Source organism: Amblyomma mixtum, chromosome 3, assembly GCF_055824585.1.
Source record: "Amblyomma mixtum isolate Tamu chromosome 3, ASM5582458v1, whole genome shotgun sequence".
Taxonomy (NCBI): Eukaryota; Metazoa; Arthropoda; class Arachnida; order Ixodida; family Ixodidae; genus Amblyomma; species Amblyomma mixtum.
The window spans coordinates 403,610,744-403,630,241 of record NC_143014.1 but is presented as its reverse complement, the minus strand read 5'-3'; the positions used below and the strand labels follow the sequence as shown (position 1 = coordinate 403,630,241).

The 19,498-nt window shown below is 47.4% G+C and overlaps 2 protein-coding genes and 1 pseudogene across 2 annotated transcripts; 1 reads left to right on the top strand and 2 right to left on the bottom strand.

Annotated features, from left to right (window-relative positions):
- Positions 1-324: 324 nt before the first annotated feature.
- On the top strand, positions 325-2,369 carry LOC149357431 (uncharacterized; annotated as a pseudogene).
- Positions 2,370-7,687: 5,318 nt separating this feature from the next.
- Positions 7,688-18,857, bottom strand: LOC149357429 (uncharacterized). Its single transcript, XM_089576587.1, has 4 exons — positions 18,573-18,857; positions 18,431-18,487; positions 12,714-12,835; positions 7,688-7,904 (listed from the first exon to the last, which is right to left on the bottom strand). Exons 1-4 carry the CDS (start codon positions 18,855-18,857, stop codon positions 7,688-7,690), a joined length of 681 nt encoding a protein of 226 aa, XP_089432713.1.
- On the bottom strand, positions 15,966-17,219 carry LOC149357430 (uncharacterized). Its single transcript, XM_089575391.1, has 2 exons — positions 17,210-17,219; positions 15,966-16,854 (listed from the first exon to the last, which is right to left on the bottom strand). The coding sequence occupies exons 1-2, from the start codon at positions 17,217-17,219 to the stop codon at positions 15,983-15,985; spliced, it is 882 nt and encodes a 293-aa protein (XP_089431517.1). The 3' UTR covers positions 15,966-15,982.
- Positions 18,858-19,498: the final 641 nt, after the last annotated feature.

The following is a 19,498-nucleotide window of genomic DNA, read 5'->3' as shown; positions in this document are numbered from 1 at the left end:
CACGTGACGTGACGTCACGCGCCGTCTCGGCGTGGGGTCACGTGGGAGCTGTTCCCGCGGCGTAAGCAAAACTGTTTATTCTAATCAGAACGTACGAAATATTGCCTTGCATCTAAAAACACGCGGGTCATAACATCATCAACACATTCCGTGCAGCGGTTCCGTCCGGTTGGAATCCTTACGCAGCGTCATGTGATCGCGCTGCGACTGACCAATGGGAAGCATCGTTATGTCATGTCACGTGCGGTCACGTGTAGCAGAACGGATGCAGCGGCAAACACAAAGTGTGTTTTGGTTGTTGCGCGTGCACGTGGGCACAAGAACATGTCTGCTCCTCGAGGTGTTGAAGGCACGCGCGCGTGTTGTAATGAACTTCTCATCGATGAAGTGGAGAGGCGGCCACTTTTGTGGAACGTGAAATCGAATGAGTACAGAAAGAATGCAAACAAAACTGGGCTGTGGGAGGAGGTTAGAGACGCCTTGCGATCAATCGACCCCAACGGTGAGTACCACTTCTTTTGGTCCATTTTTATTTTAGTATGTTTTTTCTTAGCGCTGTTAATTGTAATGTCGAATTTCTGATCATGAGTGATTGCACCGCCCTTTGTTTGACAATAAACGATAGCCGGCTCGGAAGGTCGACGCAGGCAACATGTTCAATGCACGCAGCTGCACGTGCGGATTCTCGGCGTTTTAAACAGTGGTACTCTGCACTGCTTTGTTTAACGGGAACATAAAAACGCCATTGAACCATAGTATACTGTGCCCTGCTCAAAAAAAAAATATCGAAAACGTCTTTTGCTCGCATATTTTTTCAGGCCTTATAATTGTTTACACACTGCGAAGGCCAACCACGTGCACAGAGTGGGCTCTCATTTCAGTAAAATTTCTAATCCTTAAACAAGAAAACTGACAGTAAGCGTAATGACACCCAGTCTTGTTCACGAATTGGGACTACACGACTGTGCCCGGTTAAGTACCGTAAATTTTGCCGCTCAGCGCGAGACGAATGCCTCCGAGTTTGTGTTACGGCTTCAGGTGGCGGCGAAATGGAAAAATAGTCGCGTGCTGTGGACTGTCGGTTCGCTATAAAGGCACTCAAGTGACCGGAATCATTCTGGACCTTTGAAGTTACTGTGGCAGCTTTGCCAACATTTGTGTGCTCAAACGTCGAAATAGCCTTATCCCGGCACCAAACCCGTCCAAGTTTTGTCTTGTGCTGTCACTATTTATTGTGGTATGCATTTTCACTCGCTGAAGTGAAGGCACGTTCAGGGGAATATCACTGAATATTCATTCAAAATATGAAGGAACCAAGCACTCGCCGAAACCAAGAAACGGATATGGGAATGTTTCTTAGTCATACTTGGCTCATTTTGCTGCTTTTAATAGAGTGTAGTTCTGTCAGTTTTGTTTTACACAAACAACTTGGGAACGTACTAGACAATTTCTGGAGCATGTGAGAAAGCGTTCATACTTCAAATCAGATAACTAGTTTCATTTGTAGCTAACTTTCATACATTTTTCAGTTACAGTTGATTGTGCCCAGGAGAGATGGAGAAATTCGAAAGACAGATATAGGAGGAAGCTCAGAGACCTCGAATGTGATTCAAGGAGTGGCGCTGGAGCGTTGCCGAAGAGCAGGTGCGGGGTGCACCTTGAAAGGATGCGATTTTTAAAAGACCAGATGGAAGTACGTCAGTAAGTATTACTCCAGTGCAACTTTCCCACCCACATTTCATTTTACTTGTTTGCGATAGTTTCGAGCGGAAACATTTAGGCATCATTTTCACAGAAAAAAATTAATGTTGCATGTACTGCTTCTCAGGGTGTATTGTTCATCCACCACAATAACTGTTCAATGTAATGCCTCAATTTAGTTTGTGCAGTTTCATTGCAGCTTCGATTTCGTGAATGCCAGGTTTGCGACATAGTGATCAGTAGAGTCACAGGTGTATTCGCAGTGCTGCTGTGAAAATCTATCACTACATTCTCTTAGTGCTCAATGTTTACGTAATGTGACCATCCTGCAGAGGACACAGCAGCATGGAGGTGGTGGCCGTGCAAGAAGCGCTCGAAGACCACCCACGACTAGGGTCTCCAGCTGCAGATTCAGCACCAGCAGCCTCATTCCAGGACATTTTTTTTGTGCCCTGAAGTGCCGCAGCCCAGCACCTCTCAGTCTGTGGCTGTGGATGAAGATGAAGGCACGACGAGCCAGTCTGCAGGGAATGGCCCGCCGCAGCCCAAAAAGCGGAGTAAAGCACGGGAAGAGCTCGATGTCGTGAATGCACAGCTTGCGACTGTTCGCAGTGCATTACTGGCGCACAGGCCAGCAGATGCAGACGAACACTTCTTGCTGTCGTTAAAGCCATATGTGGCAACTGTACCAAACAATATGAGACACCATATGCAAATGGAACTTCTGAACATTGTAGGGCAGTACAGTCAGGGAGTATATCCCACTCACCTGATGATAAATCCAGAATAAATAAGTAATAAGGGTGTAATTACTCATTGAGATCCACCCAAGCACAGCCATACGTCTACAAAGGAAAGCTATGCAGCTTTCCTTTGTAGCCGTATGGCTGCGCTTGGGTGGATGTCAGTGAGTAATTACACCCTTATTACTTATTTATTACGTTATTTATTTTTTTATTTATTACCATTATTACTGATTATTTATTACTCATTTTACTACTTGATGATAACGACAGAATAAATAAGTGTTAAGGGTGTAATTACTCACTGACATCCACCCAAGCGCAGCCATACGGCTACAAAGGAAAGCTGTATAGCTTTCCTTTGTAGCTCTATGGCTGCGCTCAGGTGGATGTCAATGAGTAATTACTCCCTTATTACAAATTTACTCCACCTTGGGGAATTCCCCTAAACATTTGATACATCAGAATATAAATAAGTGTCAAGAGATGCAGTATGTATGGCACCACATTTATTTCACTGTGCTGCAGTTCTGAAAAGAAAAGATGGAGCAAAGAAGCCATGGCAAGTTATTACCTTGTAGGGCTCACAGAACAATAGTATGAATGTGCTTTACTCAATGCCGTGTGTTCAGGGGGAACAGCTGAAACAGGCTTTGTTTTTTTTCGCATATTATGCCTGTGTTGCAACCTATTTCAAGACAATATTATCTGCACTGGAAAAGAGAGAAAAACACAGTAGCACTTCCTCTTTTTGGTACAAAAGACGCATGAATGAGACCTGGTGACCACACGTGGCACACTGATGACAAAGACAAAGAAAACCGAGCTACCAGGACATTACAGTCACAAACATCTTGTTTCAATTGCTTAAAAAGAGAAGAGACTGCCCACTGCATTTACGTAGCCTAGCCATGGTTTCTGATTATGCTATTGAGGAGCACAATGAGGTGTTGCTCACACTTAACTAGGCTGTGCTTTTTGCAGTGTTCGTTTATTTCCGAGGAATAGTGGGGGATAATTCGAGGCATTTATTTCTTTCTGACAAAAAAACAAACACTATTTTCGGTCTAATTGTACAGTGCAACTTCACTGTCATCAGAGGTAAGCTGCCCATGGCTCTTTGCATTGGAGCCCTTGATGACAGTGCACATTATTAATGAAATGCTGTAAAATTCCTTTCGTTGCTTTGCTCCCACAGCAACAAAGGATAAGATGATCTGCCTGCACCGCTAGCATTCAGGACATCATTGTTGGCTAGGCAGAGCTCATAAAGAGCCCCTTTATGGTCTGCTGCCCAAGAGTTTGGTTTTTGGTGGTCGACATGCGGGTTTTGTTAACACATATACCTCATGGGCGGCTTGACAAGCTCGCACCTCCTTATAGACAGAGGCAATGACAGACTCAACACAAGTGGTACGGGAATACAAGGAATAGGCAAACACTGGATAGAGAATAGGTACAACTCCACAAGTATAATCTATATGCATACAAATATTCACAAAACAAACAAATCGTCGCTCCCTTCACACATGTCAGACAAATAATGCGAACATGCATAAGTACACATTATATACACTATATACACGAGCACATCTACCATTGTGTTATACAGCAGTCACAATGAATGAGTACTGAGCAAGCAGACGTCTACAAAGCAACCAAAACAGGTCCCACATTTGAACGCAGGGCTCAGACAAAAATGTAGCCATGTTATTGGCATTGATCATAGCCATAGCTTAAAAAATGAAAGTTCAAGAAAGCACCATGGCATTACTCCTGATAAAAGGATCATATTGAGAACGTGTGCACACCAGTGCTCCTTATTGCCCTTGTACAGAAACGAGATTGCTGTGATGAACTCTACACTTTACAACACAGACTGTCACGGTGGCTCAGTGGTTATGGTGCTCGGCTGCTGACCCAAAAGGTGCAGGTTCGATCTCAGTCGTGGCGGTCGAATTTCGATGGGGGCAAAATTCTAGAGGCCCATGTACTGTGCGATGTCAGTGCACATTAGAGACCCCCAGGAGGCCGAAATTTACTGAGCCCTTCAATAAGGCGTCCCTTGATCACCTGAGTTGATTTGGGACGTTAAACCCCCAATAAACCTTTTCGAAAACCTTGCTGCACAGGTGACAAAATATTATTTTCAGCAAGATAGAAACTATGTGTTCAAGTAACTTGTAACAGGAAGAGGAGATAGAAATTGGTCGATAGTTAAAGAGTTAGGTTGTCCCCCTTTTACTGGTACGATGCCGGCCATCCACCAGTACATCACTCGAAAGTATAAAACCCGAGAGAGAGATCCTCATTAAAAAGGTTTATGGGGGTTTAACGTCCCAAAGCAACTCGGGCTATGAGGGACACCATAGTGAAAGGGCTCTGGAAATTTAAACCACCTGGGGTTCTCTTAAAGGGCCACTGCCCAGGGTCCGGACATTTTTGAAAAACAAGCCCGCTGCATAGATGAGGCATCGAAGATAACCTCTGCAAAATACTAGAGCCATGCGCGCCCCGAAAAGCTGCGAAAATTCAAATCAAAGCCCGCTCGTTCTTTCCTTCAACAAAAACGGCCCGTCCCACTACTCTGAACCCCGTTGACGTCATGGGGGTTACTTTCGCTAAAGGCACTCCATTGGTGCATCGTTCTGACTGACGGGAGAAGGTCGGGCGTAGCCTTGGCGTCGCGTCGTCTGCACAACGCTTTCCGCAGCGCCTTCTGTTCTGGCTCATGCCTACAAACCCGCATGAAGGAACAAAAAAAAAACTGCGGAGGGAGCGTGCGGCGACAGCCTTGAACCCTAGCCATAAAAAGTAAAAAAATAGTAAAACTGAGAGAGTTGGTTCGCCCCCCCCCCCCCCCCCCCCCCCCCCCCGCCGTGATCACGTCACGAGACGCTCTGCGTGCGCGCTCCCTTCTCAGTTTTTTTTCTTCTATGCAAGCCCCCCAAAACAAGGTTTTAATTAGTAGTGCAGCAGAGCCTTTCCCTCGCTCGCCCACTTGACCGCTCCGCACAGACACCGCTTATCCTTCATGCATCTTGCATACGCCTTGACTCCAATGAACGACATGGGCTTCGAAGCGGAGAAAAGACACAAACACACAGAACACAAACACACATGAAAAGCAAACGGGCGGTTGCCGGGCCCGCACTTCGCCGTGTGTTTCGAACAGAACCGACTTCCGCCCCTCCGCTCGTGAAGCGATGGGGAGGCCTAAAAAAATGAAAAGGTGGCTCGCTAACTGGGAATGACAAACAGATGTATGAAAGGATGCGCTCGCTAACAAGTCTAGGTGGTCGAGCCGATCGCGCCTCTCGATCGTTCAGTGTGCGCGCCCGCAGCGCCCCCCCCCCCCCTCCCCTCGAACAGACCCAGCAGGAAAAACCAAGAAAAGAATTCTATTGAAGGCGGGGCCATGACGTAGCCCTGTGACGCACTCCACAGACACCACGCCTCCGGCTTACATTGGAGAAAGAAGGGGTGATTTTGCCTTGCCGATCCTACTCGACGAGGAGCGGGAGGGAAAATTTCGAGGAGGGAATGGAAGGAGAGGAGGCTCGCTCAAAGTGAGGTAGAGAGTGTTTGCGACCATGGGGTGGGCAGGGGCCCTTTAACATGCATTGACATTGCACAGTAGATGGGCCTCTAGAATTTCGCCTCCATCGAAATTTTATTGTTAACAAGATCTTATTTATGGCCGCAACCCGGCAAATGCACGCTGCCATGGTACAGAACCGGCAGCACTAGAAAAATAAGAGCAAAAAATGTCTCGCACTTCAGCTGCTGCCCTAGAGAAATTATGGCCAGCAGGAGGCTGCAGGCCCAGCATCGCTGAGCCTCCATCAGCTGCCAGCGTAGAGCGCCATTGTCCTTCGGTTACGTTACCGAAGTGGTCCTCGTGGTCCACGTACTGTCCATCGATGTAGTAGGCGTCCTCGGTGAGGAAGTTGTGCAATGCACATGTTGCCAACACCACAAAATCCGCATTTTCCGGCTTAAGGTTGATGACACGCCGAAAAATGCGGAAACGTGAGGCCATCACACCAAATGCACTTTCGACGCACCTCCTGGAAATAAATAGCATATATTGATAGATGTTCTGAGAACAGCATTTCAGACCATAATTTACCTTGCCCGGCTCAGGCGATAATTGAAGACCCTTTTTTCTTCTTCCTGGCACCTGCCAGAGTAGGGCCTGAGGAAATCAGGTCGAAGCTGAAAGGCTTCGTCCCCAATAAATAGGTGGGGTGCGGCAACTGCAGAGCCGGGAAGTTGCTTTGGGGCTGGCAAGCCAAGAACACCTCGCTCCAGGCTCTTTCCGAACCTGCATGCACTTAGTGTGCCGCCGTCACTCAGCCGACCGTAGCCACCGACGTCAACCATAATAAATTTAAGGTTGCTGTCGGCAACCGCCATCAGCACAATGGAGTATGTGCCCTGCAAGGAACCAAAACAATAAGCATTATTGCTGAAACCTAACAAAGCACTGGTAGTACCTTGTAGTTGTAGTACAGGCTTCCAGAATTGGGTGGCGCCTGTATTTGTACATGCTTTCCATCCACTGCGCCCACGCAGTGGGGAAAATTCCACTTTTGGTGGAAACCATTCGCAATTTCGCACCACTTTTCAGTTGTTGGCATCTGAACTAAAAATTTGCCATGCCATCAGATGCACATTTATGAGCGGGGGTGGTGTAAGAGATCAGATTGTTACATGGAGGCAGTGATGGTATATTTATAAATTCAAGTGCTAATGGAGATTTCAAGGGTATATTGAACACAGATCTCAAGTTAACACAGCAAGACTAAACAGTTTTCTTGCACCAGCATTATAACGACACTGTTCATCTGCATTACACAAGTTCATTAATGCTGTTTTATTTAATACTTTCAGTGTATCTTAAAATTTGTATGTTTTAAAAAAGTGAATAGACATGCAATGCGTAAACACTCATAGCTGCATAGGCTTCTGGCACTTCCCATAGCAGTACTGTAGAACTGAAAACAAAACTGCTGTACGAGGCTAAACAAAGGCAGAGTAGACAGGACGAGCGTTGCATTCCGGTTTCTCAGTTAAAAGCCTACGCTCATCTGGCACTCTTTAGTTTGTTTTTATTCACACCATGCCCACTGACCCCTCATCACACATTCCTGGGAGCTTTTGTACAACTGGAACCACTGAATTATGTCTGCAGTCATTACTTGCCAATTTCCTCACGAAATGAAGGAAGAAAGCATGGGTCATGTGGCCATCATCCCCCAAAATATGCATGCATGATCACGAAAGCATGTACTACAGTCTTCAGGTATACATGCCATAAAGCATACCTTTAAGCAGAGAGGTTGCAACACCTTCCACAGGAGCCGACATGTGAAGTGAATGATCCCGGCTACTGTGGAGATGCCTACCCTGAAGGACAATGCCACCTCCTGCATATGCATCCCCGATGCCAAGTACCTAAAAGACAAAAGTGGAAGAGAAGGTGAAGAAAGTTAATGCAAGATTTATGGCACTGAGCAGTCCCTCCAAATTTAGAAAAACTTTCCACATTCTTTTTCTCAAAACTGTGTCGCTCCAATGAAATAGTTAGCCTACCGAAGCGATTGTCAAAAACACAGTTTTTGCCCCGATATTGCAGCTCAGTTTTACGAATGCCATGTGGCAACAAGGTAAGAGACATGACCGCTTGCCCGTTCTGGTATGTGCGGTGACTTTTCAGACTTCCAAGTCCACAACTACTGATTGCAGGAATGACAGAATTATTGGGATGCGAACAAGAATTTGACATCATAAATCGGCCGCAGACGTACAGACACCCCACGAACTTGTACGCAGTAAAGCCACTAACAGGGTGTTAGAATAGGTTAGGTGTACGAACGAGTCTCGCCGGCGCGGCGCGCCGGCGCTCGTAGTGTGCCTGCACTCCGGCAGGCGGCGCGCCAAACTTGGGGCCTTAGGGGCCTTAGGGCCCTCGACGGCGCAGCGGCGCAGCGCCCGTAAACGCGCGGGTAGACTTGCGTGGATTCGAGTATAGCACGGACAGGGTGAACGCGCGCACTGCTGGCTACTTGCATTATTTTATCACAGCCAACTCTGCCTTAGTCGGAATAAACCTAACCCCTTTTGGCGCTTTGTATTAAATGCTCGCCGTGAAAATCGTACGCCACTAAATAAGGGCTGTTCGCTCTCGCTCGCACTGAAATTTCGAATTGATGCGGGCTGTAACAGCACCTACTCTGCGATACGTCTGAAAGTGCTCCTAATAGCCTGTCCTCATATTAAGCTATAATGCGAGCGGTGTTGCGCTTGATTATGCAAAACACTGTCGGCACTTCTGGAAGTTGGCGTCCGGAAACGAGTTTCTCGTGTTTTCGCTTGCAGCTGTTATATGTGCGAATTTCTGCGTAGCTTTCGAGCGCCGAATATTGCGTTCATGCTCTGAAAAAAAAACACAATGCTACATGAACATTTATTTCACACACATATCTGCAATCACAAAAAAGGCCACATTCTACAGGTTTGCGCAAATTTTGGCATCAAAAGTTTGCATGAGATCCGGCTACATTATGCTATCTTCTGTTTAGTTCACAAAAAAAGATCTGGCACACAAAAAACACAGATAAGTAAAAAATCACGCATTAAACAAGTTTAGCAAGCTTTCGCAGCTGCTGCGTTTTGTTTTTCGCATCAGCTTTTCTTTGCTTGCAGACCTGTCGCATTCGCATTGCTATATAGTGATGCAGAAGGCCTGCCATAATTTCTTCTTTGTGTTCCGGACAGGGAAAAGAAAAATGGTAGCTTTCTAGTATGCTTTCTACTGTCAATTCATAGACATTTCTATGAAAAGTATTCTTCTGAAATTCAGCCTCGGCTGCTTGCAGAAGGTGGAAGATGGTCCTACTCGGGTGCAACAGTCCACCTCGAGTTTTGCACTGAACTAGAGCACTTTCTTTTAGAGACTGTGCAGTAGCTTCTCCTATAAGGCACTCTCTACATTTTGAGCATGTTGTACTCTTCGTAAGTTTTCGGCACATAAAACCAGCGAGGTAATAAATTATACAGTCAATAACCTCTGGCTCTGTACACACATGATCAAAAACGTCTTCACACTCAGCTTCCGCGTCGACTAAGCCATCCAGCTTTTGTTTTAGTTGCTGAAGCTGTGTCTTTTCTTCGGTGTCAGCCTTGAACGCAAGCTTAATATCATTCAGTGTTAGTGCATGTGCATTACTGGCGCTTTGGACTTCGCAATTGCCAAACTTTGGCGGCTTGAGCAAACTGTACACCGAGAGCATGTTATACAATTGCAGGAAAGTGGGCATAGAGGGGTGGTCATTTTGGCCGCCTGCCTGGCGAATTATTCCTAAGAAACGTTCAAGCACGTCCTGGTTGAACTTGCCCGTCAAGACATAGCTGAACCCACATTCCTTAAGCATATACCGAGACAGCTCCAGTGCAGATAAAATTGACACGCGCAGACCCTCTGCGGTCTGCTCGGTGAGGCAATTTGCACGGGAAATCTTTCCAGATAGTACATCTTGCTCCCACCTGTTTAGCCAATGCAATGAAGAAGCTAAAACTCGCAGATCTTTGCTCCCTACAGTAATACCTTCTTGCGGGCAGTTTCGATTGAGGGCGTCAAAGAGGTCATTGAGTTTCATGGTAAACTCCATCGTTCCTTTCACGTTTTCTAATCGTTGCGTGCCTCTCCTCGAATAAAACTCCAACCCTTTTGCTACACTACGGCTGAACAACTGGGTCGCCAGCTTGACACGCATTTTTTCAGTGTTCGTTGGATTGATAGGGGAAAATGTTATTTTAGGACATACACGTGCCAGACCGGGTTGCTTGGAATCTTCAACAAACAGTCTGTCATAGTGCTCCCAGTGCACCCGTTCACCGTTAACAACCAAAACCTTTTGTCGATGCAAGCGGTTCCGCACACATTTGAGGAGGTGAGGCACATCGGAAAAAACAAAAACACTGCGTTTGTTGTCAACAGGATGAGTAAAGAAGTGTTTGGTGTGCCGAAGAGCCCCACTCACTCCAAACTCTTTCCACATTAGGCGATTAGTAGCTGCTCCGTCACACACTATTCCATCGACCAACGCACCTGCTTCCTCCAGGAGAAATATCGCTTTTAGTATGAGCTGTGCAAGTTTCGTCCCTTTTGTAGGACCCTTGCTCGCAAAGACAGCAACTGGCTGTGAGTAGTGGTCCCCAAATGCTCGAAAAGTGAAGACCAGTCCACAGTCGGGGAGGTCATCGCTGGTCGGCGAACTGTCCCCAAAATCGCTGAATCCACAATAAGTCATTGACTTCGAGTGCACTCTCATCTCCTTTCTCACTTGCATTTTATCGAGCACCAAAATCCCATGTCGCTGGAACTCGTCTTTGGTTGCCATTTTTTTCTTAAATGCGGCAAAAAATCGCGTGTCAAATACGCACTTCACCCTCACCAAACTTAAGTACTTTGGCACTGCGGTGACGCAAGGAAGCGGTAGAACATCATTTTCTCGAAGGAAGGAGTAAGCCGATGGGCTGCGAATGTGCAGTAACAGACACAGCAAAAGCCAGTCTTCGGTGTAGCGCCTGCTCTTTTTATTTGCCAGTTTGGCAGCTGCCAAACACTCTTTCACTGCTGTCAGCTGTATTCCTGGTAGCTCAGCTTCGGAAAGCTTCGTTTCAAGGTCTTCTCCAGAAATTGTCTGCAGGCGCTCACGGGCTTGCTTAAGCTCGGCAGTGAGGATCTTCAGCCGGTTACAAAGGCGATTCTTGGATCTTTTGAGGGCATAGTTCGCACGCCTGAGCGTTGCAAGTTTTTCGCCGTTTTGCAAGTTTTTCGCAGAAAAAAGAGCACCACCAGGCTTCAACTTGCGTTGCTTGTCCATTAGCCTCTTCTGGCGAATTCGGAATGTGTCTGAGAGACTGGAGCACTTCTGGCAAACCGATTCAGCAGCATTGAGGATTAGTGGACATATCTTGTGGCGCCATTTATTATCGTAATCAAGAAACGCACTTTGCGGCTCAGCCTTAGGATACTCTTTGGCGCTTGGTCCTCCAGTACAAAGCCTTACTTTGTCTACCTGCTCCAGAATAGTTTTATCGTCCTCCAAAGATCTCACAGAGCTTGCACATTTCAAATCCTCTAAGGAAACGACTTTGCCCATCACCACTACTCTCACCTCCATTCTGTCATTAATTTCGACGAGCTTGGCAGCCATCAGAGAAGCAGCAGGACAGATGGCGCCCCACGAGCACGTTGCTTCATTCGTGTCTGACGTGACGTCGTCCGCCGATGCAGCACGTGAGGTATCCGACGACAACTGGCTGGCAGATCTCCTGGAGCGTTTTAGTTGAAGAAAGACAACACTTTTGACTTTGTCCATTTCGAGTCGGTGAAAACTCCAGCCTTTAGACGGTAGGCACGAGAGTGGAGCATGGAGTGGAGGGTTTTCGAACAAGCTTGCGAATACTGATATCGTCGCTGTTGGTGAGTTGGAATCAGATTCTTCTTCAACCGCTGTCACGTTGTACGCCTCAGCTGTAATCGACGAGGAGCGCATGCTACCTTCTTCTGAGACTTCTGCGCAAGGTTCGGCGCTCTTCAGTTTTTTCGGTTCTAGCGGTTGTCTTTCGGCGGGTCGCTTTCTGCTTTTTGAAGTCTTCGAAAGGTAGGCAGGACAGTCAGGGAATTTCGTGGGCACCGCGTCCTTTGCTAACAACGCACGTCGTGGTGCGCTTTGCAGCACATGCCCATTGTACTCTGCCGTCCAGGTTTTGGACACACAACTCGGCTCAAAATGTCGTTCACAAACGTAATCTGTTGTTTGCAGAGCTCGGTCCTTTATTGGTATGGCCCGCCGCCACAGCTGCAGCCGTTCGTCGTCTTTCGGCGCCGAAAAAAGCGAAAACTTCTCCTTGCAGGATTTGTAGCCCGTATTGCAACGGGTCACAAAGCACTTTTTCCCCATCACGCAAACGCAGAATACACCATCGAAGAAAACGATGCGTGGATAGCAGCATGTGGAGAAGAAGAAGAAGAAGCAGCGAAAGCCACGTGCACAGCGAGAAAAATGAAAGACGCACACGACGGACAAGCATTGACACACGCGGGTGCCGCGGGCTCGCAGCCACTGAGCCACCAACGGTCCGCGCCATCTCTCGGCGGCTGGCGGAAACTCGTTCCTCGCTCTCGCCACTTGCTCTCCGACGCGGGACGGCCCGTTCACACACCTAACCTATTCTAACACCATGGCCACTAACCTGAGGGTGATCGCGAGCCTCATTCGTGAAGGAAGTGGCTCACGTGTCACGTAATCTTTTGTGAGTGCATCCTCCAACAGCGCATAGAGTTCCTCGAAACGCTCCGGCGTCATCCGGTAGAACTTCCGAAAGTGGCAATTTCCTCGCTGGCGTCCCAGAACCCTCCTCGCAGCGCCGCCCTTCCTCCTCCTGTTTTTCTCCCTTCTCTTTTTTTTCTTTCACGGCTGTTGCGCTCTTCGGTCTATTCCTCCGGCGAATCTGTCTCCGCCATAGCCTCCTCTATTTTTTTCGTGCCCGCTCAATCGCGGGAAACGCCGTTGTTACTTGTTAGGCGCCGTTCGTGCTAGTACGCGAAGCTGCCGACGAGTGGTGCGCGCAGCCCAGGATGGAGTAAAGCCCCTCGATAATTTGAAAGTAGCGTCTTTCTGTGAACTATGCCGCCGCGCCGCGCACCCTCGCCGATCCTCCTCTCTCACCTCTCCCATCGGCGCTTTTCTCAACGGTGATTGGCTCCGCGGGCGGTCTCCGGGAAAAGCGCGCGGAAAATTCGCTCTTTTTGTGTTTTCATTTTTTGTCGGCGCCATTTTTTGGCCAGCCGCCGCTGCTACGACCGAGCTCCCTGGCATTGTGCGCTTGCACTTCGCGTTATTCGCGCTCTTTTAGAGCAGCGCTATGCCGAGTTGCTGCGCATTTCAGTGCACAAGCCGGCATGAAAAAGCCTTTGTTCTTTTCGCGATTCCGAGCGGCAAGAAAGACACCATTAGAAGAAAAAAGCGGCTGCTCAACATCGGCCGCAAGAACTTTACCCCGACGAAGACTGCCCACCTCTGCGAGCAACTGTGCATTTCTTCCAAGCAACTGTGTATACTGAAACTGCATGCATGCGCATCACAAAGCCAACAACCTCACTTAATTCACTGATCATTTTGCGTCGTTATGCGTGTTATTGTTGTCACTTCATGGTTCCGTTCAACGTGCTATAATAGCGGAGGCTGATGCATACAATGTGTGTGCATGTGTTAGCAAGTGTGGAAGCAAAAGTGTTGGTATGCGTGCTGCGGTATCCGCGGTGCGGTAAATTTTTCGAACCCCTGGTAATGGTGCACAATCGCAGTAATGCGGCGCATGTCCCGAGCGAGACTTAACCTAGATTTTTTATGAATGCAACTTGTCTAACGATCTACGCTTATTTGTTGTTTTGCTGAACCGTTACGCTTCTACCAGGTGAGATTATCAATGCCACATTCTCGGAAAAGACCTCATATTGCATTCACATAAATAATTCATTTTTTAATAACTTCAGTGCTTTCCATCTTTGCCTGAATCTACTCAAGTATTGTAAATATCCAATGCATGCCATTTTTGTATATTCATTGCTACAATTTGTGATCATTTGCTTTAGTTGAGCATGGTCGCGTAGCCTTTTGTTGAATACATCATCCGCTCAAAAACTATAGGCCTACATCTGAGCTGTTTCATTTCCCTAATTATGTTTTTGTTTTCTGTGTTTTGTTTTGAGAACTGCACCCAACGGGTGACAGATGTCCACAGCTGGCTTATTCGTGGTTTTTATGAATATTTTCGGCGTAAAACTACACGACTCATCTGTAAAAAACATTGCATCTTAAAAACTGTGCGTCATATTGTGACTGTATACTCAAGGCTTATATTAGTCAGGCACTTGCTTTAGGATAGCCTTGACTGTGGCTGACCAAATTGCTAAGACCCTATAACTTTCTCTTGGGTTTTGTCACGGTCGTTGCTATCAGTTTTTTTTCTTTCCTAACGAAACATCTCTAAGCGGATTTAAAAAGGAATAGAATGTGGGCGGAAAATGCCCAAGTGTGCCAAACTTTGGGGGTGGTCTACCTAAATTTGGAAGCCAACACTGAGTTTCCCATAGTCAAATTAGGGTGGACCCCAATGTTGGTCAAATATGGACGACGTCAAATTTATGGGGTCCAGAGAGACAAATTTTGGGGATAGCCCACCTAATTTTGGAGCTCACCATTGAATTGGTCATATTAAAATTAGGCTTGACACCAATTTTGGTGAAATTCGGACAAGGTCAAATTTCGGTGGTTGAGGGGGCCAAATTTTGGGGTGCAGACACTTTCCTTGGATGACGGAAAATCGGTGCGCGGATCTTTGGTTCTCATCTTCGGCTCGACATCACCTCAAGGTCGCCGACAGCGGGAGCTGAAGTCGTTTCATGCTTATATGAAAAGTTCATATTCGTTTTTAAGCCACCGCGAAAATTCTCAACTACAAAAACGATTAAGCCGTTGCATGTGCACTGCGCGGTGCCAAACTCATTCTGAACCTTAATGAAAAATTTTAGGACGGCCATTGAAGCAAATGCGCCGGCGTGAACAACTTCATAAACTGTACTTCGCGATAATTAGTTCGAAGAGAATATACATTTAACTAAACATTGGTATGCTGAAAATATTCAGGAATGTTCACATATATTGTAAATATTATGCTTCATATACTATGACGTGTTGAAACTTACGGTATTGAAAAGTCAAAAAGAATGTGAGATGTATGCAGCAAGTGGTTTTGTTCGGGCCGCAAGCGCTCGTAATTGGCACTTTCATTGCGCGTACGAGACGCTGATTTATGTGGCTCGTGGTAGTCACGCGTGTCGCATGTCTTTCTCCTGTTTTTATTCAATAACAGAGCGTGGAAAAAGCGCGAACTTAAGAGCGCGCGCATGTGTCAGCCAACTGCCCGGACGGCGAGCGAGCGATGGCCAAAAAAGCGTGCCGTGTGCAGCGCGCGCAGCCGGCGGGCGAGGATATTCGAGGAGGAAAACGCCGGAGTGGAGGAGAGTGTCGCTATTTTCAAATTATCGATGGGCTTTAAGGATGGAGCAGACGACGCGGCAGGAGTTGCACGCAGCGTAAAAGACGGCGCGCAATTCTGCTACTGTGTATACTACTCTCCGTTTAGTAAGATTGATGTGCGGACACGATGGTTAAAGTGCTAAATTGTTTTTGTTAAGCCATGTGCACATGTACTTCAGTAAAAGCTGCTCATCAAGGAAAATATGAAATCGGCGGCCGGGCATACATATCGAACGTTGCTCCAGTACCGAGATGAATGCCTAAGTTTACAGCTATATCGACGGTAATTGTTACTGTGCCTCTTTGTACAAAACACGTATTCTTAGCATAGGTCGTATCTGACCCAATATATAAGCAGATGAGTGAATGGAAAAAAATTTACTGTCGTATATAGAATAAAACATACATGCAAAAATGTTTTCACAACTTCAAAATCTTTCTAGATAGAGGCTTTGATGTCAGCGGTTTCACTACATCGTTCCTGTCCGTCACCGATAAGGCATAGTTCGCAAAAACAGGGCGGAAAAACTTTCCGCAGATGAGTTTCAGAAGCTGGCTGTGGTGGTCATTGGACGCAAGCTCGCATTTCAGTGCTCCATGTTCTGCAAGAGCCTCAACTGCATTGTTGACTGCAGCTTGCAGGGGTTTTGATAAGAACCGTCTTTTGTTGAGCAACACCTCGACGTAGCTCTTGAGGGCGTACAGAACATACAAAAACTGCGTTGAAGGATAAAGGAGGCCTCCTCTGTCCTGAAGACGGATCAAACTGTCACTGGGCGCAGATGAGGCTGGTCGCGTGAGAAGAGCATTGCAGCTGCTGCAATCAATTTTTTCTTGAACGACGCGAGCCAAATAACCTCCTAACATCGCAAGTGCTGCAGTGTCTGGCGCTGGCAGCAACGTTTTCTGTGTCCTGAGAAGGTCTTCAAGGAGACTTTTCGCCTCCGGTGGAAAGTCGTCCGCGCGCTGGGTGACTGCAAGTTTCTGTGCACTGTTCAGTGCTCCAAGTGCTTGCCTTTCCGTTTCTATTACGTTGCTGTGTTGGGAAGCAGACACTAACCCAGTTTTTAAGGCCTCTACGCCAGCGAGTACCGCTCTAGCATCTGTCTGATCATTGCTTCCTGCAGACCGCCTTAACCAGCCAAAAAACGACTCTATGGGGTCCGAAGAAAACTTTCTGGTCAGAACAAACTTGAACCCCTCTTTAGCAATGAGGTATTTGACGCATTCAACGTTTGATTTTGTCGCTTTGCTTGTGTTGTTGTTTTTCTTCGGCGCCTTGTACAGGCCGTCTGCTTCGGTCGCCGGCCGGGCTTCATTCAGCTAATTCGAAATCTGTTTTTAGCGCCGCTTTATTCCGGGTTGCTGCGCATTTCAGTGCACAAGGATTAGGCGCGTTTTTGCTAACTTGTTCCGGCTCTGAGTGTGCTGGTTTCGTCGATGTTGATTGTGTGTCTTAGGAATGTTCGGTTAGAGGACTGCGCGCTTTCTTGCATAGTTGCGGACGTCGTTTTTGTGTTGTCGAATGTTTGCTTTTATATACTTTTGGTAATGGCTTAGGACGAGTTGGTCGTTTGTGGAGTAGGCAAAGGCCACATTTATTCCGCGGCCGCCGAAGCCCCTGCAGCCGGCCGCAACTACGCGCACGCCCATCCATCCTGGGCTGGCAGCGCCGCCCCGCGGAGAAACACGGCGGAGTCAGACGGCGCTTCAGCAGCCTTTGACCAGGCACAGAAAAAATAGAGGAGGCTATGCCTCCGCGCACCGCGAATCTGCGCGTCTTCTGGACCGCGGCCTGGTCAGCGCGCCTCTCAATGTGCTGACGCATGAACACGTAGGTGGTGGTGGAAACGTTTATTGCCAATGATGTAAATCGTAGGGGCGCCTGGTTTGCCGCAAAAGTTTGCATGATGACGAGAATTGGTCTGGGTATCGGGCATGCAGCAGTATTGGGTATTGAGCAGTCCGGGTTTGTAGTTGTCGCCAATGTGCAGCCTGCGCTATGGTGAGGGACGGAGCGGGGGGCGCGTATTCCATTCGTTTGTCTCGGTAATACGAGAGAATATCACGGAAGGAGACCAGGTAGTGCGCGGGCCGCGGGCGAACGGACCGTCGTGTGAATCGCCCTTTAACGCCATTTTAAGTACGTGCGCAGTCGCCTTCTTTGCGCGAGGAACGTGCCGGCCACACAAATGGCTCGAAGGGCAACGCGAAAATCGCGAGCCAGACGCCCTAGAAGCTCGCCAGGAGCAGAACAGCTGTGAAAGAAAATACGAGCAGAATCGCTTTATTAAGGCGAAAGCCTTTAATGCCTCATACTGCCGTGAGCAGGGAATGCTAGCAAGTGTGTTCGAGTTCCGGCGAAGAAAACAAAAAAAAAACTTTATTGAGACTGGGAATCGAACCAGGGCGTTTGGCAGTTCAATGGTAGTCGCCGCCACGAACACGGTTTGAGCAAGAATAAAGGCAGATCTAGTGAACGCGCGGGTTTCGTGAGTGAAATGAAACAAATGAAAAAATTGCGAGTATGAAAAGAAACAAAAATATAATAAATTAGATCATAAAACACGAAAAATATTAGAGAAAAGGCACATCTAGTGAACGCACGGGTTTCGTGAGTGAAATAAAACAAATAAAAAAATGCAAATATGAAAAGAAACAAAATAATAAAGAAATTAAACTATAAAACATGAAAAATATTAAACACAGACCGCGTGGTCCAGAAGACGCGCAGATTCGTGGCGGCGGTGCGCGGAGGCAGACTCGCCGGAGGAATAGACCGAAGAGCGCAACAGCCGTGAAAGAAAAAAAGAGGAGGAGGAGGGGAGCGGAGGAGGACGGGCGGCGATGCGAGGAGGGTTCTGGGACGCCAGCGAGGAAATTGCCCCGAAAGTAATCTCGGTCTCCCGAGATCAGGAGTGGCATCTGCACACCACGATTATGGCTAGACTCAGCAAGCAGCAAATATGCGAAAAAACACACAAGGCGGCATTAAAAGTTCTCAACTCACGGCTGTGTAAAATTCAGACTCCGCCTTCCTGTTCTCCCAGACTGGCCGCACCCACCAACGCCTCGGTGTCGGCAGGCCCTCCAACAACTTCTTCTCGAGGAGGCAGTACTCCTCGAGCAACAGGAGCCGGCGATTTTCGGCATCGAAGGAAGCGGAAAGCGCCGGCGTGTCGACGTCTTCCGCTTCACAGACGCTGTCTGGGTCCATGGCAATCAGCAACTTTTTTTTCTCGAGGAGGTAGTACTCCTCGAGTATCAAAAGGCGCACGCCTTCGGGATCGTACATTCCGACTGTCGCCATTGCCAAATTGCGGGGAGAGCCCGAGCAGCGCGAGCCCAAGCGTTATATCGACGCCTTGGTGGCCCGCGCTATTTTCACGTCTCAAGGGTTTCATTCAGCGCACCACCGTACTTTTTGAATAATTCAAAACTGTTTACTTTACTAAAAACATATGAAATGTTACCTGGTATCTAAAAGTACGCATGAATAATATAATATAAACACATTCCATGTTGCATTACAGTCGTGTTTATTCACGGGTTGCATAAGCAGACATCTAGCAACCCTGCTTGTCACGCCGACCGAATTCGTTGAGTACAGCGTTGCATGTGAAGGCACTGACCGAAAATCGCACTGCGGCGTCACCGACTAGGACGACTATTTTCGTTCTAGTCGCAGCATGTGAAACGGGGCTTAGATGTTCGAAGCTTCTTCAAAGAATAGTTACTTTTGCAAAATACGATAAGCTTAAGCGCATGTACTGTAAAAAATAGTGTATTTAAACTAAGCAGCTGGTTAGCATTGCAGGTAGCGAATGCAGCCTTTCAAGAAAACTCTCTTTCCAAGTTACAGCTGCTAAACTAAATTACACGTCCTTCTAGGCTTGCCAGCTTCACTTCATTGAGTCTGACACCGTGCGAGAGGCC